The sequence below is a fragment of the Propithecus coquereli genome, unplaced genomic scaffold (assembly GCF_000956105.1).
Source record: "Propithecus coquereli isolate 6110/MARCELLA unplaced genomic scaffold, Pcoq_1.0 Scaffold51, whole genome shotgun sequence".
Taxonomy (NCBI): Eukaryota; Metazoa; Chordata; class Mammalia; order Primates; family Indriidae; genus Propithecus; species Propithecus coquereli.
Window position 1 is genome coordinate 1,899,230 of NW_012150952.1, and position 24,265 is coordinate 1,923,494.

General features: G+C 40.6%; 1 protein-coding gene and 1 pseudogene across 1 annotated transcript in view; one reads left to right on the forward strand and one right to left on the reverse strand.

The window, feature by feature from the left end:
- Nucleotides 1-14,994, reverse strand: part of B4GALT6 (UDP-Gal:betaGlcNAc beta 1,4- galactosyltransferase, polypeptide 6) — a 54,687-nt gene extending 39,693 nt beyond the window's left edge. The window contains exon 1 of the mRNA XM_012656569.1: nucleotides 14,880-14,994. Within this exon, the coding sequence (XP_012512023.1) occupies nucleotides 14,880-14,994 (115 nt within the window). The remainder of the gene's footprint in view (nucleotides 1-14,879) is intronic.
- LOC105820169 lies at nucleotides 12,094-12,490 on the forward strand (annotated as a pseudogene).
- Nucleotides 14,995-24,265: the final 9,271 nt, after the last annotated feature.

Consider the following 24,265-nt stretch of genomic DNA (forward strand, 5'->3'; position numbering starts at 1 on the left):
AATGGTTCCGATTGTTTGATTTCCAAACATCATAAAACTACATTAACACACTCAACTAAATACTTGCTAATTATCATTAACATAAACCATAATGTCTCACTGGCAAGCCTTTAGAGAAAATCCTTGTTTAAAATTTCTATTCCAATTTATAAGAAACTACATTTCAGAAAACAAACAGGGAAATTTACCACTGCTTAATTAAAACCGTGCCATGTGTTCCCTAATTTCGTTCATTTTTTTTTTTTTTTACCTCTGCATTGTAAGACATAAATCTAACTTATTTGCCAGTTCTGCTTCCCAGGGTGGGGGAAAAAAATGTCTAAAAAAAAAAACAACCTTCAAAAATCAATATTTTATAAAGGCTTCTAGGCACCTATCCTGGGTTTGTGAGGAAAGATTTATGAACTTGTCTCACTCTTCACTTAAGAAAATTAAGGAATGCACTTGCTATAAAACTGTACCTCCTGGCCCCTTTCCACACTCAGCTTTGTTCACTGGGTATGCTGTAAGTAGTCAAGACAAGAAGAACGTTCTTTTTTTTTTTTTTTTTTGAGACAGAGTCTCACTCTCTTGCCTGGGGCGAGTGCCATGGTGTCAGCCTTGCTCACAGCAACCTCAAACTCCTGGGCTCAAGCGATACTCCTGCCTCAGCCTCCCAAGTAGCTGGGACTACAGGCAGGCGCCACCATGCCCGGCTAATTTTTTTTCCATTTTTAGTTGTTTGGCCAATTTCTTTCTATTTTTAGTAGAGACAGGGGTCTCGCTCTTGCTCAGGCTGGTCTCGAACTCCTGAGCTCAGAACAATCCGCCCGCCTGGGCCTCCCAGAGTGCTGGGATTACAGGCGTGAGTCACCGCTCCCGGCCAAGAAGAACGTTCTTGTCTGCAGGGATCTAGAAATGCTTCCTGGACTGTGAAGGACTCCAACACAACAGCCCTCTGGTCCTGATATCCCTATTCCTAACTGCTGTGACACACTGCCACCATATCCAGGTCTTTGAACAATAGGAAAGTCAAGTGAAGAGCTGATTTTGAGAGGGAGATGATCATGCTGGTCAGGCAATCTGGCATGCAGTTATAAATTATAGGACTGGAGCTAAAAAGAGGGGCTAGAAATATAATTTGGGGAGACAACTGTATAAATGTAAAAGCTGGAACTATCATGGTGAATTACCAGAGAAGAAATTATCTAGTAAGGAGATAAGCAGGTGAGGATCCGATGTATGAATACAGACCACAAATAGGAAGCACAGAAATAAAAGGCACCAAGATGAATTAATCTCAGCTTGAACACAGTGAAGACGCTAACAGGCTAAAGAAGAGGGAGAGGTCAACCATGTCAAATACAGCAGAGATTAAGAAGGACTTAAAAACAGCTTAAAAAAATTATTCAAAACTGGCCAGGCCAGGTGGCTCATGCCTATAATCCCAGCACTTTGGAAGGCCAAGGCAGCAGGATCGCTTGAGACCAGGAGGTTGTGACCAGCCTGGGCAACATAGCAAGACCCCATCTCTGCAAAAAAATTTTTAAAAATTAGCCAGGCGTGGTGGCGCGTACCTGTAGTCTCAGCTACTCAGGAGGCTGTGGTGGGAGGACCGCTTAGCCCAGGAGTTTGAGGCTGCAGTGAACTGTGATTGTGCAACTGCCCTGCAGCCTGGGTGGCAGTGAGACCCTGTCTCCAAAAATAAAAAAAAATAAAAAACAAACACATAGCATACACTCTTTGCCAGGCATCCTGAGATGTACTTTACACATACCAACCTATTTAATCCTCACAAGCAACGCTATCAGGAAGGTACTATTATTATTCATATTTTACAGATAAAGAAATGGAGGCATCAAGTCAAATAATTTGCCCAAAGTCACATAGTTATTAGCAAGTAGTGAAGGGAGCTGGAATTCAAACCAAGCAGTCTGGCTTCAGGGAGCTAGCTCTTGACCTTCACACCATTTAGCCTCTTAAAAATGCTAGCAGGAGATCACTGTAAGCCTTCAAGAGAGCAGTTTCATGAAAGCATCGGAAACAAAAGGAAAATAGTAAAGGACTGAGTGGATACTGACAAAGTGAAAGCAGTAAGTTTCAGAAAAGGAAACTAAGTGATTAGTAAGGTCAAGAGAAGGTTTTTTGGAAGAGGAGGGACATGAACATGACTGTGGCTTGAGTGGAAGAAGCCAGCAGAAACAGTTAACTAACTTAAGGCACTAAAAGAAGCAGAGGAAGGAGGGAAAAGAACATGTCCACTGATGGTACAGTTTAAGCAGAGGCTGTGAGGTGCACAGGTGCAGAGCACACCCAGGGAACGACAATCCAACTTCAGTAGAGTTTGGTAGCAATGGAAAAAAAGTTCAAAATGTCCAAGTGGATGGACGGTTTGAAAAAACAAAAAGGAGGATGAGAGGATTAGAGGTCACTGTGAGAATGAGACACAGCATCAACAAAGGTGAGAACGGCCAAAAGCGGAAGGGTAAGGCGGCTGTGGTCTAGAGAGCTGCCAGGAGAGCAGGCCACAGCCATGCGGACAGCCAAGGCATGGCCCAGACAAGGGACCGACGTCCCAATGGCCACCAACAGGGATGTCAGCAAGAGATTAAAGCAGAGCGGGAACATTAGGAATTCAGTACTAACTGCTGAAATCTTCCAGGGATAAGGAATCTTGGAGGGCACAGGTTTCTAAAGAGAAGGAGATGAATTAACATTTACTGAGTACCTACTTTGGTCAGACACTAAGCTAAAGGCCATAAGTATAAATATATGTAAATATACATATGTAATTATTAAATGTATTTCATTTAATTCTTAAAACCACCTGCAGTTGGTTGAATGGAGACCCCCAAAAAGATATGTCCATATCCTAATACCTAGAACCCGTGAATGTGACATCTGGAAAGGGGTCTGTGCAGATGTAATTAAGTTAAGGGTCTTGAGATGAGGAGATCATCCTGGATTACCGAGGCGGGCCCTAAATCCAACGGCAAGTACTCGTAGAAAGGCAGAGGGAGATTTTAAACGCACAGACACACATGTGCACACAAACATGCACACACACAAGAGAAGGCAATGTGAAGACAGAGAATGGAGTGATGTAGCCACAAGCCAAGGAAGACAACAGGCACCGTAGCTGGAAGAGGCAAGGAAGGATTCTCCCGTAGAGCCTCCAAAAGTAGTGTCCTGCCAACACCTTAATTTCAGACTTCTGACCTCCAGAACTCTGAGAAAATAAATTTCTGTTGTTTTATGCCAGTGTGTGGCAATGAGTTACGGCAGCCCTAGGAAACTAATATACCACCCATCATAGGTAAACTCTCCCCATCACAAGATCAGAAAACACAGAAGCAAGTTATATAAGTGGAATTAAAACCTCAAGATTCCAGCGTAGGCCTGAATGACGCTGGGGACCGGGATTTAGAAACAACAATGGTTCAAAGCTGTAGAGGAGAGGGAGACACAAGGAAAAAGAGAATCTTCAATGTAAAAGTTATGAGGGAAGTGACAAAATGAGAAAAAGCCAGGTTTCCATTAATTCAAGGAGGAGGAGGAAGCCACAAGGGACACTTAGAAGTTACAGACGAGAAAATAATTTCCCATAGTATCTATAGAACATATAATGAAACAAACAATATGGAAAAAAGCAAAATACTGCCACATATGCCCCTGATATTAGCTACACATATGTGAATCGGGTATCTCTTAATTTCTAAGAATTCACAATAATCTTCTAAATATCTGTTTCAGATGCTAAAAATTGTCTTCTTTCCACATCCAGCCCTTTGTTCAATATATCTCCAGAAATTACTCATCCATGTTGGTGAAGGAAAAATTAATATTATCTCCAATATTAATGGTATAACCCCCAGGATTAGGATAGACTATACATGAAATATTATTCATATTATAGGACCAAAGTATTACTTGCATTAAAAATTAAAAAATGACAAATTTTGAGGCTGTGCCAGGCTGTTAAACTAACAATTCTTTTATGTCAAAGTACTATTTCAACAGATATCTTACCAGGATGATAGTAATTCAAAGCCAGGCATGGGCTCAAGAAAATCTGCAGTGCAAATAATTACCAACCTATAATTTCCTCCTTTCTACCTTTCAAGTAAGTTATGGGTCGACTAATGAATACAGGGAATGAAAGAATTCTGTTTGGAGTCCCATTTTATCAAACAATAATAAATATAATGATCATATACAATACAGATCTATTTCAGATCTTAGCCAAAAGCTCAAACGTTGCAGATGTATACACTAAAAGTTAAGAAATTCTTTAAAAACAGGTGTCTTTACCACTTCACTCTGCAATTTAACAGTCATTTTTGGAGATTATCTGTGTCTGAATACTGATCAAAGTTAAATATTTTTAAATAAAAATTGACTTTTCCAATGATCTTATTAAAGAAGTACAGGATGAAGATGTGTTTATCTACCTGTGTTTATTGAGTGCCTACCATTTATCAAACGGTGCCAGGAACTAAGGGGACATTTGGGTTCCTCTGTAAAGAACCAAGATTCTAAGAGGCACAAACTACCTAAAACATCAGAAGGACTTTTGCAACATTCAGATAAGTAGTTCGGCCTGGTTTAAACATAGACAATAATTCAAAAAGTAGACTCAGAACCTAGTGATCTGAAAACACTAACAAAAGATAACCGTCAGCCCTATCATTCGTTAATTCACTATTATTCACTTGAAATAACTACGTGGCTTCTTTAAAGCATGACAGGAGCCCTAAGAGAGTTATGAACAACATTGGGGAAAGGAGATGAGGGAATCGGGGAAGGAAGAACAGGCAATTAAACAGATTTTAAAAATCTAATCAGGAAACTCACTTAATGACATTACGGACAAAAAGAATAAACTCCAAATGAGCATGCTCAAGAAACATGAAATTTTTGAAAATTAGTGATGTCAGAGTACATAAGGTGAACATGAAATAAATTTCTATCCACTTAAGAATTCTATTAAACAGAGAAAAATTAAGTGTGAACTCTTTGTACTATAAGCTTAATCATCATCTCTAATTTCCTTGTGTTTTCACAATTAAAATACCTTTCAGAATTCCAACTTACTTATTCATCAAGAGAAAATGACTCTAAAACAAGAAGCAGAAAAGCAGAAACTGGATGGGAAATAAGTTTCAAAAATTTTCAAAGCCAGAACATACTTTCAAATCAGTAAACAAGACATCTTTTAATTGTCTACCTTCGGTCTCTTGATTCAAATGAAAATAAAGTCCAATTTCTCTTCGTAGGAGTCAAACTGAAAATTATACTATAATTAGAAGTCATAATTTCTGAGTGAGTAACCTAATTATCAGGAAGGCAATATATGTAACGTGATTTCAGAAAATCTTATTAGCCTCAAATATATAAAAACAAAACAGGCCATAATATTTCAATTAAGATGTCATGTTATAGTAACAAACTTGGTATAGCTATTTAAATACACTACTGTAAAAATACTATAAAAACACTTTCCTAGCCAAATGCTAGGAAATGTTTTGAAACTAGTTCCATTAGGTAATCTATAATGCTATATACTTTAATAACTTTTATTGATCTCGTTAAGTAAATTATAATGTATCTTTCTAATAATTAAAATTGCTAAATAACAAATTTTGGGTCAACCTAAGACCCAATCACCTAGTCACTACAGACTCATAAAGGAACAATGTATCTGTCCATTTCTCTTCTGAAGGAAAAAATTCATCACCATGATAGCTACCTCTATCTATCTCCAGTAAAACATGGTGTTATAAACAAGTTAATCTGGTTTTCAAAAAGTAAGATATGTGCTACGAAAATTCAAATGATTTAATATGATCAATTGAGAACAGCAAACCTATCTATCACTTAATTTTTTCCCCCACCATTTGGGGTGTTTGTCTGAAACATAATTCCAAGGCTGCAGAATGACCTGGGTACGTGTCAAAAATGAATCAGAATCAAAACCTCAGGTGATAAGACCTGTGAAATAAGCTTATTAAATCAGACCACCTTACTAAGGCTTAAGCACATTCGTATTTGGAAACCATTGCTTACAGTAATTCTCTGAACATAATTAATAACATTTGTAACAAGCAAAATAGCAGAATCTTCCTTCCCTATTAGTTTAACTTATATTAAATACCATATTTTACATAGCTTTGTAATGCATCCACAATTGATTCAGACATAGGATAATCTGTGTTTCATCCTTAATGAGCATATAATACAATGATTTAGTGGAGCCAAAGACTTTCAGAAACTCAGGTATTAATAATTAACTATGAAAACAAGGATGCAAACAAAAAGCCGTATTTATTACAAATTTAAGATTTAAAATTACTAAGTATATTTTCCTAAACATTTGGCTGTGCCTGACAGCCAACAATATAACTAGTGACATAAATATCCTTTAAGAAACTCTTCTATTTCAACTGAGGAGCACTTGCTGCAGCTTAAACCAAATTCTGCCAAATTCTGCTAGGACCAAAAACAAATATGTCCACAGGCAGTCCGACCATGAAACGTAACAAATCAAACCGGCCCAACATAGGATGTATATGGTAAAGAAAATAAAATCAGGGTGCTCCCTGAAATTCTCCAGTGGGCCCATGACATGAGGTAAAAATATTGAGTTAAAATTGGAGTAAATGCTTAATTTTCCAAAGGCATTTTAAAGGCATTATATGTATCCTCAGAAACCTTACTGTCAGCCCTCAGTTGAACTGATTTTCAACTCGAATCACACTATTACTTGTATATTAATTATTCTTTGTTATTATCCTGACAAAAGGCAGAAACAGAAAGAAAAGGTCTTTTAAATATTAATCACTGTGTCCTCCAGAAATTTAAAAAAAACAGATTCAGAGTGACAAGGGGGAAAAACAGAAAAGAGGAATCGAAAGAGGTGGGCACAGGTGCTCTGCTGAAACTGGCAAACCGTAGGCTCAGGCAGTGGTGACAAAAGCCAGAGTGGTCCAGGGCAGCACAGCAAATGGACGAGCAGGAGAATACTGCAAGCACACAAAGCCTGAGGAACTCCAAACACAACCAAGGAAACCCAAGCTCTAGAAAAATCACTGCTCCCACTCTTCTCACCTCAGCCTCCCCTCCCACCTCCACATTTCTACTTCAGACAAACATTAAAGGCAGGCTTGAAAGGAAAAAGTAGTCACAAAAGGCAGTGTGGGTGGAGGGGGGGCAGGAAGAGGAGAGGTCTGACCCTGTGCAGGGTGAGCCGGGGTGCTGCAGAGTGTAAGTGCACACTGTAAACACAGAGCAGCACAACAGGAGTTTAAGGGAATATTAGAGGTCTGTCCAGTTTCCCAAGCAAAGCACCCTCTCCAGCCTTAACAGGTGGTCATCTACCCTTGCTTGAAAATGTGTATGGGGGGAGAAAAACACTTATAAGGCCACTTATTTCACTGATTGCCAGTCATTTAGAAGGTTGGGGTGGGTAGGTATGTGTGTGTGTTTTCTTTACAACAAGCCTAAAATCTACCTCATTGTAATGACCCTTACTGCTGAGGCAATCCAAAAAAAGTTTCATCTCTCTTCTTTCTATATTGTATTCCTTCAAATTTTGGAATAAAGAGCTCACTATTTCCTCCAAATCTTCCAGGGCAAAAATGATCAGTTCCTTCAACTCAGGCATGAAGAAGAGTCAGGTATCCTAAGCTCTATATATTTCAGCTCTTCCAACAACAATGCGTGAGACTGTGGGCAAGTGACAATCTTCCAGAGCCAGTCCTTTCTTCTCTTTCTTCACAAACAAGGCTACCCTGCTGGCAGGGGGCTCAGGAGTGTGGCAGGGAGGACCCTGTGGAGCTCCAACTGTGGGCAAAGCAGTGGGCTACCTTTGTGATCTTCCTCCAGAGGCTTCTTTGCCCATAGCTTTGGCTCCAGAAACACTGATGCCTCTGTGTCCAAGGTTCCCGTGCCCTTAGTCCCTTGGACAGAGAAGCAAACACAGGGGTTCTGGTGGGGTCAGAAGCAGCCATAGCTGGAATCACCAGAGCATGAGGCCTAGAAGCACAAGTGCCCTGAGCAGCCTTTAGTTCATTCTGAGATAAACAGGCTTTTCCTAGGATGGGTTAGGAAACTAACCACCGTAAATAACACTGCCTCACGAGGGAAATGCATTCTGTTCCCAACCAAATTCCAGATAGCGTTTGGAATATCTATTATATACAGAGAGAGACTACAAACCTAGAAGTTTCTCTTTTAAAAGTAACCAAAGGCAGGGCGCAGTGGCTCACGCCTGTAATTCTAGCACTCTGGGAGGCCGAGGCCGGCGGATTGTTTCAGCTCAGGAGTTCCAGACCAGCCTGAGCAAGAGCGAGACCCCGTCTCTACTAAAATTAGAAAGAAATTGGCCAAACAACTAAAAATAGAAAAAATTAGCCGGGCATGGTGGCACATGCCTGTAGTCCCAGCTACTTGGAAGGCTGAGGCAGGAGGATGGCTTGAGCCCAGGAGTTTGAGGTTGCTGTGAGCTAGGCTGATGCCACGGCACTCGAGCCCAGGCAAGAGAGTGAGACTCTGTCTCAAAAAATAAAAATAAAAAAAATTAAAAAAAAAAAATTAAAAAATTTTAAAAAAAAAGTAACCAAAGACATGACTATTTTTATCTTTAACAAACATTAAAAGGCAGCAATGATAAACATTATGGCAGAATAAACATGTCAGTACCTCATTCTGCCACATTGTTTAATAGACCCCAAATTTATTCATAAAAGACTGAAGTGGACAATGGCATTTGGCATTGCCAGATTTCAATGAATCAAATTTCCCTTCAAAATTACCTAATTTCCCACAAGGCTTTAAATTAATTTACGATGAAACTATATAGCCGAGTTACATATGCTACTCAAGAATGGCAATCTGACTGTGGCAGGCAGTCTCTAAGAGGGCCGACTCACCCCCTCGAGTGTGTACTAGACTGACTGGCTCCTGTCTAACAAAGACTAGGGAGGGAAAAGGGTAGCAGAACTTCATAGGATACCTGGTCCTCCTTCATATCCTGATTTAACCCCTACGATTCCATGTTTAAAAGTAACTAAGTCATTTCCACTTGCAGGAGTGAATTTATTTATGGTCCTTTGGTCTTCTGGTCCTGGCCGGGTAAGCCCGGCTGTGTTCTTTTGGAGCTGATATAGTCTGCTTTGTGTTTCAAAGGTCTTTTTGGTTTTCTCCTCACCAAGTGCTCTGATCTACATGGCTCTTTTCAGCAGTTCTTGCAGGTATACTGGGGGAGAAATAGATAAATACCCCATTCACCTACATGCTGAACACACCCAAGCCTCTCCCCTGGGCTCCAAGCCCTATTTCTACCTGTCTACCTACTGACATATTCTTCCTGGATATCCCACAGGCATCCCAACTCAACTTTTCTAAAACCAAAACAGCCCCCTCAATACATGTATCTTTCTATATTCCCTATTAATAGTTACCCGGTTGTCCAAGCTAGAATCCAAGCATCATCTTAAAGCTTCTCTCTTTGCTTCAAAACCACTGTTCACATCTGCTCAACTCTGCCCTAATGCAAACCACCAACCTTGATCCAGTTCTAATCCATTGTCTGAGCTACCGCAGTAAATTCTTACCCGGTGTTTCTGCCACTTGCTCTGCTCCCATACCATCCTTCATGCTAGAAGGATCACTCTAAAACAAAGGACCTCATCATTCCCCTTTTCAAAACTTCCAACTACTACTCACAGAACAAAAATAGCATGGGACATGTGGCCAGTAAGGGACACCCAGAGGGAAGAGATGCCCAATATCATGGCCCAAATGAGAACAACTCCTGAAAGGGGCCATGTAGATGAGAATTGGTGAAGAAAAAAACAAAAAGACCTTTGAAACACAACAGCTAAAAGGAACACAGCCAGGCTCACCCAGCCACACGGCCAGGAGGCCAAAGGGCTATAATAAGAAAGCTGCAGGGCAACTAGCTACCTTCTGTGCCAGCCAAGGGAGAAACCCAGCCACAATGTTAGGGGGACTTGGAGCAAAGGACCTAAGTAAGCCACCTCTCCCACAACACACATGCTTGCACATATACCCACACCAGGACCACCCATCATCACCAACTCCACCATTCCCAAGAAATAATCCCAAATAACAAAGCACTTGGCCAGGTAATTCCTCAAAGGGTCCCTAGGAATCAAATCAAAGTGATCTGATCAGATTCCACCTCTACCCAAAGGACAAAACAGCCTGTCAGTGTGTCTAGGAAGAGTCAGGGCTTCTGGTGAGTCAACTGGACAGTGAAGTCCCCACTCCCAGGGAAGTTACGCAATCCCACCCCCCAATCATACTACCCCACTGATTACAGGCACATCAATTTCTTTCGTAATAAAGAGTTTTGATGAAGCTGTGTGAGTCAAGACCAGTTTTTCTCTGTCAGCAATTGTAGAGCCCTCAAGCTCCTGAACACCAGGGCTAGGCAAGCAGAGCGTGGGAGCCCTTTTACTATCTGGCCTATCTGCTACCCCATGCCCTAAATAGTAGCCAGATGAAACTACTCCCATTTTCTGGAACCTTTGTTCATGTAGTTTGCTCTGACTAGGATTCCTTTGCTCAGTCCTGCTAAATCCTATCCATCTTCAGTGGCCCATTCCAACCACTGTCTCCTCTGGAAATCCTTAACCAGCCCTCAATCTCCCTGCCACTTCCCCCCCCGCCCCGCCATGCCTTCCAAGGATCTGCTACAGCTCTTTTATGGGGCCTCACCCCATCACACTATGAGGGAAGGAACTGAGTCTTAGTCATCTATCTTCCATACCTCATTGGCTAGCCTCTCTCGGGTGCAACATTAGTATTTGTTGAATGAACCTGTAAGTCAATCAGCTCATCGTCTTTGATAGGACAGCAGGAAAATGATTATGTTGTGTTGGAAGTTGTATTGAAAACAGTTTCCTATTCGATGGAAGTCCATTCTCAAATCCAGCCAGGTCAAAACCTTTGGAGGGAAACTGCACTCATCTTTTTGCAATCATGCACAAAGGCAGACACAGAATGAGAAACAATTCATGGCTGCTGCCTTTGCTGGGTGGGCTAGGGCAATCTGTCCATGGACTTCCTACGGTGTGGTGAGGTACTGAAGTTCATAATGTAAAGACTAGCCCTGTGTTTCCTGCATGAATGAGAAATTTCAAGGACAACATTTCAAGTCATTCTTAAAATAATGAACTTTGAGTTCTATGGAACTCATTGTAGATTAAGAAAGACCCAAGTAGCCCAGGTCTGTAGTCCCCAACCTCTAGGCCAAGGACCAGTCTGGTCCATGCCCTGTTAGGAACCTGGCCACACAGCAAGAGGTAGGCTGTGGGTGGATGAGCAAAGCTTCATCTGTATTTACAGCTGTTCCCCATTGCTCACATCAGCACCTGAGCTCCACCCTGTCAGATCAGTGGCTGCATTAAATTCTCATAAGAGCCCGAATCCTACTGTTAACTGTGCATGCAAGGGATCTAGGTTGCACTCTCCTTATGAGAATTTGTCCGAAACCACCCCCCGACTCTGTCCACGGAAAAACTGTCTTCCATGAAACCGTGGTGCCAAAAAGGTCGGGAACCACTGGCCCAGATAATGCTGAGCAACATCAGAAAACATTGGAAACTATATCGGTTATACTGTCTACAACTGTGTATATTTACTGAGTAGGGTGGGAGGGAGGGACACAGGTGAAGGACTGCAAAGAAAAATGACTAAAATGATAGAGCCTGCCAGGAGGAAAGCCATGACAAACATCTCTGGACAGAAAAGGTAGGAAAATATCATTGAAGTCTACCAAACAGGTTGATGTGATAGGATGAATAAGAGCTTCTTAACAGAGGAGATTTGAAACATTTATTTAGCACAAATAAAGAGTACTCTTACACAACATATATTTTAGCTATAAAAACATTTTGTCCCAAGATGTAATTTAGGCTAAAATATGAATTATTCCAAGAAGTTGCTATGTACATCTGATGAAAACTAGTTAGAAGAATCTAATTCGTTTTGGATATATCTCATAAATAAGAAATCTATGATGAAATGGGAAGTATGCATAAAGCATTTCTTCTCTTCTGCCTCTTTCTGCCATCTTTCTGTGCTGCCATAATGGTGTGCATGAATGTCCTGGCAAATGCTCTTAAGAGCATCAACAATGCCGAAAGGAGAGGCAAACGCCAGGTTCTTACAAGGCAGTGCTCCAAAGTGATCGTCCAGTTTCTGAATGCGATGATGAAGCATGGTTACACTGGAGAATTTGAAATCATTGATGATCACAGAGCTGGGAAAATTGTTGTGAACCTCACAGGCAGGTTAAACAAGTGTGGAGTGATCAGCCCCAGATTTGATGAGCAACTCAAAAGATCCAGAAAAATGGCAGAATAATCTGCTCCCACCCCGCCAGTTTGGTTTCATTGTACTGACAACTTCAGCTGGCATCATGGACCACAAAGAAGCAAGAAGAAAACATGCAGGAAGGAAAATCCTGGGATTCTTTTTCTAGGGATACAATACATACTTACAAATAAAATGCCTCAATGGACCAAAAAAAAAAGCATTTCTTTCTTCTGCATAACAAAGTACCATGGTTATCTCCAGAAAAAGCACTTGAGCAATTGATTCCTGCACTATAAAGTAGCCACATATTTCATGGAACATCATTTTTACTTGAGAGAACAACTGAAAAACTATGGTATTTAAACTTATATATCTGACCTATATTTTCTCAAAAATAACAAAGTGAGCCTGACACCTCAAGAAAAACTGACAGTATTGGTTGCCAATGATAAAATTCAGGCTTTCAAGCAAAAATTGGAATTCTAGAAAATTGCTTCCCAATGTTTAAAGATACAAAAGATAAATAAGGAAACTTTTTTTTATTGCTAAATGGTACATGGTTTTGGAAATAGATTCTGCTTAATAAATTCATAGCATTTTATAAGTTTTGGTTTCACTTTTCTTACTGGTTTTAATGACTTTGTAAAATTATAAATTCTAAGACCCAGAAAAGCAAAGTAGTTTAAACCAGGTCAATCTAATTGCCTACAAGACAGACATCTGTCAAAATTTTTATGACATATCAGTGATTGTTCTATGGTAAACATTAAGCATTCAAATAAGAAAAATGTTATCAGTATTTCATATCAATTAAATTTTAAGAATCTATAATATATTAATGCCCTTACCAAAAAAATTTTTTAGAAGATGACTGTCAAGTAAAAGCTGGAATTCTGATTTCATTTGGTTAACTTTTTGACTAACATAACTATTAATAACATGTTACTCAAAATACTAAGAAAGTAGGAAAATTTTTATTTAAGCGCAAAAAACTTTTTCTCCAAAATCTTTCAAAGTTAAATGTCTAGCAAAATAACATCCCCCAAAGATGTACAACTTTTAAAAAGTTACATGAGAAAGTAAAAACTGCGGTAGAATGAAGAGTCAATTTATAAGACTTCCACAATGGCAAAAACTTTTAAGAAAAGCCTTTGCTGAATATCTTGGATAATATCAAATCCACTAAGCTACCAATGTCATTAGTACTACAGGCTTTAAAAGGTGGTTTTGTTTGGGTTTTTTTGTTGTTGTTGTTGCTATTCTGTTTTTGGTCTAAAGAAAAAACTGCAATAATGTTACAACATTCTTCAAACTTTACCCTAAAACTTCTATTTGGGGATACATCAAGGTTCCAACAATTCATGTCCTTTCAAGTATCATCTGAGCTTATACATCTTCCTTGAATCCAAAAATTTAATGTAGAAAAAGTCTCGTAGTAATTCTGTTTTAAGAAATGAAGCAGTCTAGATCAGGTTTGCTCTTCCTTCCCACCTGCAATTCATTACAATAATCCATTACACCCAAGGTAATACCTGGATAATAATTCCATCTCAGAATTCTGCAGGTGCTTTCACTCTGTAGGAGGCATTACATTTTTAGCTAACTCTGGGGAGAAACACCATGGGCTCAAAAGACTACTAGTGACTAACGAGAAATGACAGGAGATGCACACTGTCACTAGGTAATTTAACATTAAATATATAATAACGAGGAAAAACTCCAAAAAGTTTTGGAAATATGATGTATTTTAATATCCACATGAAGTTCCTATTTTTCATTCATTACAATAATGCCCCACCAGCTCCTTTTCAACAGAAGGGGGATGAGGAATCAGGATAGTTAATAAAGAAGCTAATTCAAGGAGATTATACAAAAGTGGATTTTGGACCAAAGGTCAAAAAATAGAAAGTAAAAATTTTAAACTACAAATTGCCTTGCATAATTGTTATTTTAATCACTATTTTACCTCAGAAGTCATCCTAACAGGTAGCAGACCCAAGCAGATTAAAATAATGGAGCATTGTTTTTACAAGACAACTCATCGCCTAAAAATTCCTGAAGTATGGCACAAATGTTAATTGACCCCATTCTAAAAAAGCGACCTAGAACACTAAGATACGTACATTCTTGAACTCAAATCACATTCCCTGCTGTTGGTTTCTCCATTTTTTTTACAACCAATTCGCACATCTGAGAGTGAATAAATCTACAATTGAGCACTGAGCTTAAGCTTAAAGACTTGATATTAAATGGCTAAAGCTGTCATGAATACTCAAGAAAGTGACCAGGGCATCCCGGGCCATCACACCTAATTTTGCTATTCAACGCATTTAAGGCAATTTTTTTCAGTTATTCAAACGTGCATTAACAAAATTCACATACCAAAGCCATGCCCTGAAGCAGTTAATTTGACACGTCTGAAATAACATTTCAAATAAAATGCTTTCTGTGGGGCCCCTGTTTAAACAGCTTCCAAATCCCAGAAGTAACATCCTTAACATCCTGCGTTTCCTTCGGTGTGACCAGGGGAAGTGAGGGTGTGTCTCGGTGCTTACCGATGCCCGGAGCCACATAGATGAAGTAGAGACAAGACGAGGAAAGGGAGAAGAAGAAGATGAAGGCGAGGAGGGAGCGATTGGAGATCCGCATCACCCGCCTGAGCACAGACATCTTCCTCTTCCCGGCCAGCAGCTCGGGCTGCGCTCTCAGGCCGGACTCGGGGCCACTGTCCAGGCCTTAAACTTCCATGAATGTGCTAAGAACCCCGAGACTGCAGCAGGGTCCACGCGGGGAGGCTCTGGAGAGAGGGCCCGAGCGGGAAAGAGGAAATGGGAGGGAGCGGACGGAATGAATGGGAGGCCGGAGAGTCGGGGAAGGGGAGGCGCGGGAGCACGAGGGGGAAGGGGTGGAGGGAGGAGAGGGGACAAGGGGAGGGGGGCCGGGGGACCCGAGGACCTGAGGCGGCCGAAGAAGGGCGAGGACGCGCGTTCTCTGCCCCAGGCAGCGACGGGAGGAGGGGCGGGCTGCAGGTGGGGAGAGGCGCAGGCTGCACGCCGCGGCGCCCTTGCGGAGAGGGGCAGCGAACTGCAGCACGCCCGGCTCCCCAGCGGCTCCCGCAGCCGGCGCCCGGCTGCGTCCAGTACGAGAAGCCCCAGCGCTCAGGGTCCGGCCCGCCCGCGTTCGCTCGGCAGGGCCGCGCCGCCGCCTCCTGCGGGCCGCGGCGTCTCGTGCCTGCGCGGGGCTAGCGTGGGCGCCGGGGCCGCAGCCGGCGCGCGCGACGCGCGGGGGCCCGCGGGGGTCCTGGGGGCCGCGGAGCTGGGCGCTCGCCGGCACGCAGCCTCCTCCTCATGCCGCGCCGGACCCCGGCGCCCCGCGGTCGCCGCGGGAGCCCAGCGCAGGCCAGGGCGGCGTCCCAGCCAGCGGCGAGCGCGTTCCGGCTCCGACTCCAGCCGCCGCCAGCTGCCTGCCCGGCCGCAAGGGCGGCAGCTGCATTACCGCCGCTAGTCCGGGGTGAGCCGCCCCCGCCGGCACCGCCCCCGCCGCCCCTGCACGGCCCGCGGACACCGCGCGCAACCAGGCGACTCGCCCTGCGGTCGGAGCCCAGGAGCCCGAAGAGGAGGAGGCCGAGCGCCGTCGGAGCCGCGTCTGGGTCGGAGAAGGGGGCGGACCTGAAAGGGGGGGCGCGCGGGAGACCCCAGTGGGCTCCGCGCGCTCGCTCGGAACTCGGCAGGCGGCGCTGCGCCGGGACCTGAGGAAACCTGAAGGACCCTGGCCCTCCCCTCGCCAGAACATCGCGCGTGTTGATAGGCCCGCGCCGCTCCACGCCGAGCAACCCCCTCTTCCCGCGGTCCCTACGTCACCACCGTCCCCGGCCACCTGGGGTCCCCGCGCTCGCTGCGCTGCTGGGTGCTGAGGGACGCGTCTCGAGCCTCGGATGCGTTCCACTGTGGGGATCGGTAATGAAGGATGATGTACCTGAAGGGAAAGAGGTACCTCCAAGAGGCGACTTCTATGGTGTCATTTCCTCCCAAAATACTCGCTTGGGGAACTAGGTGTATTTCCGACCTGGATTAACGAAAACCCCCATGCAGCCCTTCCTGTGGAAACATACTGTCAGGATGTGATGTGGGCCTACGTATATCCTTTATACTAGGACTTGCCTTCACATCTGGAGGTGAACACTGGGTAGCCGTGCTGTAGCTCTGTCTATGCAGGCGGGGCCGAAAAGACCTCTGTGCAGCCAGTAGGCCCTTTTGAGCGCTGCAGCCGCATCAAGCTTCTGTGGCCAAACCATCCAGTGGTTTAATCCACCTCCTAGGCTGTTCCAGTGCTTCTTCCTGCTAACTAAATTAGTCCATGTCCTTAGCTATATCACATTTTTCCAACGGGTGTGTGGAGGTGTTTCTTTTTCAACTAATCCTGCAGAACATGGCTGGATGCCCTACTGCCATTATTTGCTGAGTATTTCCAGATCGAACAATCGTTGACAGGCAGCAAATTTGGTACCTTCCTACCAAGATACCCATGCCTTAGATGTCTCTGAGATAGTGCTGTGCAATGTGGAGCTTGAAACTCCTAGTTTATAAACCCAGGCCTTTTATTAACTGTGAGACCCAGGACAAGCTTCTACCCTCTGTGAGCCTGCTTTCTCAACCCTCAAATGGTGGGTGTATACCACCTTGCAAGGCTGTAAGATACATGGTATAACTGTGCAAAATGCTAAGCATGATGTCTGGCACACAAGAGGTTTTCTTATATCCCATTAGTTCACTGGATGGAATCACCAAGTTCAAATTCATTTTTTAATATTTTGCTTTTTGGAGTACTTGAAGTTACTCAATTTCTCTAGCTAATTTGATATTTAAAGAGAGAGACACTATTTTGCAATATTTTTAGATGCTTAAGGAAGGAATTTGAAATGCAAAGTGGAAAAACTTATTAAAGAAAACTCACCTGTAAAAAAAAATAGCAACAAAAACCTATGCAAGCAAAAGAAATCCATGAATAGTGAGGAAGCAAAGATTGTATTTCCCTCTCCAACTCCACTGACTTTTCATATCTCTTTCTTTGCACCAGTTCAACTGATTGTCTACAAAGCTAATATCACCATGCCACAAATATAGAGAGAACTCCATACCTTTGCTGGCCTTAGCAATGGACAGTTCTTCTCAGATAAGGTAGGCTTTTTTTTTAAAGGAAAGTTTATTATAAAATTGAGGGAAGTATTAACATCATAGAAATTGATGGTTAATCTTATTTTAAGAAATCTGAAATGTGTGTACAGATGTACCTGGCTGGCATAGATGACTGCCATTGGTATCTCTCTTAATTTTAACCCCAACTCTTTTGGGTTTTGTTCAACAAGTACACCAGTGTACCTGTTGAGACTTACTAGTTCTCCCCTAGAGTAGACTTCATATATTGCACCAGAAAACAAGCTCAGTCAGTGCAGCCATTATTGGAAGGACCAAGTTAAATGAGTAATGCCTATAAAGTGCATGGGAGTCTGATACATGGTAAGCACTATTTGAGTATCTGGAAAATTTATTTTTAAAAATCTCTTGTTTGGACCACTGTCTGCCCAATAGTAACAAGTGATGCTTGTCTCTTTCTGTTTAAAAACCAAATTTCCTGGTGAGTCACCCAGTAAGTCTCGTCTCTGATAGTCTGAGGGATGCAGCAGGGTCTCAGCTCATTTTCAAAAGAGATAGATAAAATATTCAGAGCCCAAGAAATGCTAACCAAGCCTTTTCAAACCCAAATTATCAACTGTTAACTTCCTTGGGAACCAAGTAAGCCCCACAACAGAGGAGTGACCTTGCAGAAGTCTAAAAATTTAATTTTTATGACATCAAAAAGATCTTAATCTTATAATAATAAGACATAACTTATAGTAGTAAGATGGAAGTAAATTTTGTTTAATGGCTTTGTTCAAAATTTATTACCACCAAGTATTCTTTTATTATTTCTCTGTCCACTAGAGACTCCATGCTCTTAAATATCTAGCTGTCAAACTGAATAAATTAAGTCATAATTAATGATTTTCTATTTTGTATTAATAAGAATTATGTCATAGAGATTGCAATTAAAACAAAAAAGAAAAATGTACTTTAATGAGATGGATGACATTTGGTCTGTACTGTCTAACTGAGGAAGGATGAATGATATACACTAAGTGTTTGGATTTGTTCACAACCTTGGTAAACTAAAAATCAGTAATTTTTTCCTGTGAACAAGGGGGGAAAGGAATGAAATAAAATATTGTATAGAATCTCACTTTTATGGTTGCTAAAGGTTCAGACTTCCATATTACAATCACTCATTAGATATACTTATATCACTCATTAAATATAATTATATCTATTTAAATAACTAAGAAAATTATTAGGTTGACAGATTACACATAGCCAACTGAATTTTTTAAATTATGTAATTGAATGTAAATTGCGTAAAAGACATTGGCATGATCCATAAAATGGAATATATATATTCCAAAATGTTGTGGTACAAAAACTTCTCTTAAGTGAAATTTCCATTATAAATACGGTCAGAGTTCTGCTGACAAAAAAGGTATTGGAACCTGTATCTTATTTAGGTTATATTAAAGAAATTTTAAAATAAATAAGTCTTACATTTGAGAGCACATATGATCACTTTAAAGCCAGATTTTTAATAATCCTGTATATGAAAGAATACAGAACTTTATGATAATTCTATATTGTAGTTTAAAACGAAAACCGCCATAGTGGTAACATTTCCTACTTTAACATTTGACCCAAATTTCATACTAATCTCAAAGTGCCTTAACGCTTTCATCTTAGATCCAAGATTATTCTTTCACATCATATGAATGCCTTATAGCATTTTCAACTATTCAAACCACTTTGATACCATTTTCACAACATCCCTTTGGGGTTGGTATGGCAAGTATTATTATGTCATTTTGAGATGAGGAAACTAAACCTCAGGGAGGTAAAATAACTGGCCTGAGATCACAGAGTATCTTAAAGGTAGCAGAGCTGGGAAGAGAGCTGAGATGTTATCAGCCTAGTTCAGTGCCCTTTCTACAAACCACACCAGCTCCCATCTTCACACAGATTACTTTGCCTATAAGGGTAAATGTTTTATTCAGTGTATTTTTTTTCATTTTTCTAGAAATAAATATATGCAATCCATCTTTCAAACTTTACCAAATTTATCTTAGACATCTATGTCAATAAACTATATAAATTATACTACATAGTACAGTGGGAAGGAAAAAAAGTAGTATATAAAGTTAAGGCCCCACTGCCTAGTCCTTGCTTGTAATCACTTGATAAGTCAAAATGAGAAAATTAATGGATTGTGTTCACTTTATCCATTCTTTTTCTCAGCTTAATGCTAGATTTATTCAATAGATTGCTAGTTTTGCCTTAAAGGAAATCTGAGCTGCCAGCCAAAAGTCACTGGCCCCTGCCTCAAGACCAGCAAATCCTAGGCTGTCTTGGAAAAAGAAGCCTGCTCAATGGAAATGAAAATTTGGTCAGAAAACTATGGGGTTGGAGGGTGGGGGAACGGTGAAAAGCAAAGATAGAAGATCGAAAGAATAGTTAAGTCACCCAATTCAGGGATCAGTGCCTTCCATGGAAAAAGGTGATTCTTAAACACCCACCAGGGTAAATGTAGGCGGCTGCCTTCACCTGCCTCAGGCTTCAGCTGTCTGGGTCCCATGCAGTAACCCCCAGAAAGCTGAGGGAAATCAAAGTTTTGGCACATGTGTAACTCAGACACACAGGGTACCTCAAGTGTTGTGCACACCAGCTGGGAAACTCAATCGTAGAGAGACAGTCTGGGAAACTTAGTTATTGAACAGACAGAAGAGTATCCACAATACTAGAGCTCCCTTGAATTCTAAACAGTGGTTAGTCCCAGGTATCTCTGAGAGATACTTTCCTTATTGACATATATAGCCTTATTAAAAGGAAACAACAACTATTACTTGTTACAGTTGAAAATAATCGACTTATGATGACCAAAATAGTCTACCCTCAGTCGTTTAGTATTTTAAGAAGTCATTTCCTGAACACAATTCTGTTTTGATGATATGCATTAGAATCCCAGAACCTAGTGTAAAAACAGGACAATAAATAATTATTAAATTAGTGGATTAACACAGTCTTAACCTCTCGCATAATTACGTATGTTCCTTTGGGTTTAGTGTAACAAGGAGTACAAGTTAGTTCACCTTATCTCCCCTAGAGTGTATTATCAAAAGCCATCTGCATAGGCGAATGACTCATAAAAATAAAAGATAAAGTATATAGATGAAAGGTAAGTATGTAATGAAAGTATTCTATCTTATCAGTAATGTTTTATAACTGTGGCCAACAAAAGCAATCCAAGAAATGCAATTATGATACAAAGTAACTTTTAACAAAGAATATTTATAGGCCATTTTCTATCCATTTATTATCATATTTAATGACATAAGGCCCATAGGATTTTCTCAGTCTGTTCTTTTAGTGACTAAAGCATTCTGGGGGGAAAAAATTGGTTTCTGAGCTTTAATGGCCTAATATTGAAGTGAGAAATAGGATTCAGATAAATCCAATAAAGATGGCCGGCGCGGTGGCTCACGCCTGTAATCCTAGCACTCTGGGAGGCCAAGGCGGGTGGATTGTTTGAGCTCAGGAGTTCAAGACTAGCCTGAGCAAGAGCGAGACCCTGTCTCTACCAAAAATAGAAAGAAATTAATTGGACAGCTAAAAATATATAGAAAAATTTAGCCGGGCATGGTGGCGCGTGCCTGTAGTCCCAGCTATTCTGGAGTCTGAGGCAGAAGGATCGCTTGAGCCCAGGAGTTTGAGGTTGCTGTGAGCTAGGCTGACGCCGGCACTCTAGCCCAGGCAACAGAGTGAGACTCTGTCTCAAAAAAAAAAATTAAAAAAAACAAATCCAATAAAGGATTTCTAGAATACCAAGGTCCTGACTTAAGCTAAAATCTACAAGTTCATAATCACAGGAATGATTTTAAGTTATTGTAAAAAGACATGTAAAAAATAAGAACTTTAGTTATATCAGAGCTATCTAAAACAGAGAAAAAAGCCAAAAGCTTTCAATCTGAAAACTATGAATAATACCAATTCACCATGACCAATAAGAAATGCCCCAGAAAGTCAAGCACCTGGCAACATTAGGCAAATTATTAATGTAATCCAACATATTAGGTCAAAGAAAAAAAAATACAGTATCTTTCTTTTTAGAATAGGTAATTGTATACATATATCACTGTTTATTTACCTATCCTGTTATTTGTTGATGAACATTGCTTTTCAATTTTGGTCAATAATAAATAAAATTAGTACAGACATGCATATATATATATATATATATATATATATGCATTTTTGTTGGTTATATATCTTGTAGTTGAAATTCTAGATGTTGTGATGTGTATAGTCTCAGCTTTAAGAGATATTGGCAGACAGGTTCCCAGCCAGATTGGTTATACCAATTTACACTCTCACCGGCAGCATTTGAGAGTTCAAGTTGCTCACATTCTCACCAACACTTACTATAGTCAACACTATTACTATTAGCATTTCAGGTAGGATGTAGTGATGTCTCATCTTGGTTTCAATTTGCATTTTCCGGAGAGCTAATGGGATTGAGCAATTTTTCATACATTCATTGGCATACAGTGCCTTTTATAGAAGCCTGAAAAGCATTGAATACAATTAAACAATTTCTGATGTTAAAACTCTTCATAAAATAGGGATAAGAGGATATGTTCTTCTTTTGTAAAGACCTATCTCAAACAACTTGCATCAACATGATTAATGTAGAATCCTCTCCATTCAAATCATGAAGAAGACATAGATTGGCAAGAATTAGCTAATGTACATGGATTAAAAAATTACAAAGTAAAACTAGTACAATGAAAGTGATAAAATCGTTATTTGTAGGTTATGTGGTTATCCCCCGCTCCAAAAAAAGTGTTAACTGGAAAACCCCTGAGAACTAACAGAGGAGATTTATAAAGAGCCAATCAAAAAATATATGGACACTTACCTGGTTTAGCATGGGAAATATTTAATACATTCCTAGAATTAGAGCTCTAACAAAACTTAGTTATATGAGGTCCTACAGTTCCTATGGAAAAGTATTTTAGGCATTGTACTTAAGTGATTGCTCAATCCTCAGTTTTTAGAAACACTTATAATGTCCTTCAAAATGTTAGAAGACTTCTACCAATCTATTTTTCTTTATTCTCTGCTTCCTCAAATAGTTCCTTAAAATCACCACAAGTTGCCAGAAAATGTATATTCTGACTAGCTCCTGATCCTCTACAGTAGGTAAATCATCATGGTACCATAACTTTGGGAATCAATGAATGTCCAAATTAGTCACCAGAACTCAAAACAAAAACCAGAAGGAGTAACCTAAACATCTGTATCCCCATGATATGCTGAAATAAAAAAAAAAAGAAAAACCAGAAGGAGGGTCTTGAGCAGAGAAAACAAAGCACACTGTAGAACCACTCAACCCAGGATGGTTTGGACTTGTGCTTATTAGTTGTGTTTGATAGCAGTGTAGTTCACCAGTACATCACTGGCTGAATATATGATGGCACTCAGAGCATGGAGAAAAATCCTATTAATATGATAATAGATGAATTAATATGTAAATGCCTGTTATAACATATTCTATTTTTTAAAACATCACAAAGACAAATAGCAAATGAGAGATATACCAAATTATATTACAAAATTGATAAAATTGATAGCTTACTCCATATAAAACTTGAGAGGTTATATAATAAACAGCAACAACAAAAAGATCTCAAATATAGTAGCAACAAAATATGCATAATACCTACCAATAAACTGAGAAGAAAATGCACAAAAAAACCAACATGAAGGAAAAATATCACCAACAAAAAAGTAGAGACAAAAACACAGGCTTAAAAAGTGGAGGCCGGGCGCGGTGGCTCGCACCTATAATCCTAGCACTCTGGGAGGCTGAGGCAGGAGGATTGCTTGAGCTCAGGAGTTCAAGACCAGCCCGAGCAAGAGCAAGACCCCATCTCTACTAAAAATAGAAAGAAATTAATCGGACAACTAAAAATATATAGAAAAAATTAGCCGGGCATGGTGGCGTGTGCCTGTAGTCCCAGCTACTCGGGAGGCTGAGGCAGGAGGATCGCTTGAGCCCAGGAGTTTGAGGTTGCTGTGAGCTAGGATGACGCCATGACACTCTAGCTCGGGCAAAAGAGTGAGACTCTATCTCAAAAAAAAAAAAAAAAAAAGTGGAAAAGATGGGAAATTCAATATTATAAAAATGTGAATTCTCCCTAAATGTGACCGTGAATGTTGGAGAGCGAACATGCTGTAGAATTACTGTCACTTATCCAAAAAATAAATAGTTTAGGGCAGGACAGTAAGCATGCCTTCCAGACAGGAAACAACACCCTAATTATAATAATATTTACAATCACTACCAATTATGTTTCTGGTATTGTTCACCTGATTAGGCATGAAAAATACAGGTTTTTTTCAGGGTGGGAAAGAAGATTAATCTGTCTTTAAATAAATGAAGTTTTTCCTGCAGGAAGATGTAAACAGGAAGTGTTTCCAGACTAATCTGCTAAAGAGTCTGAAATGGAGAAGACCAGCACTTATAAACAAGACTTGCCTTTGTTGGTGGAAGCATTACTGCCTGCATCATGCATAACACCCCTTTGCTTATTCAGGGTATAGATGTGTCCCAGGCAAGACTGGACATCTTTAAACACACCAACGTTTTCAGGACAATAAGAGTACTAGATAGAGAATGGCTGCTCAGAATGTCTCTAAACTCTGCAGTGGGTCCAAAGAGCTAATGTACCAGGGAGAGGACATAAAATAACTTCAGTCAAAGTCTTCACCACTGATCAGAATAAAAAGCATCTGTAGGGCTGTTG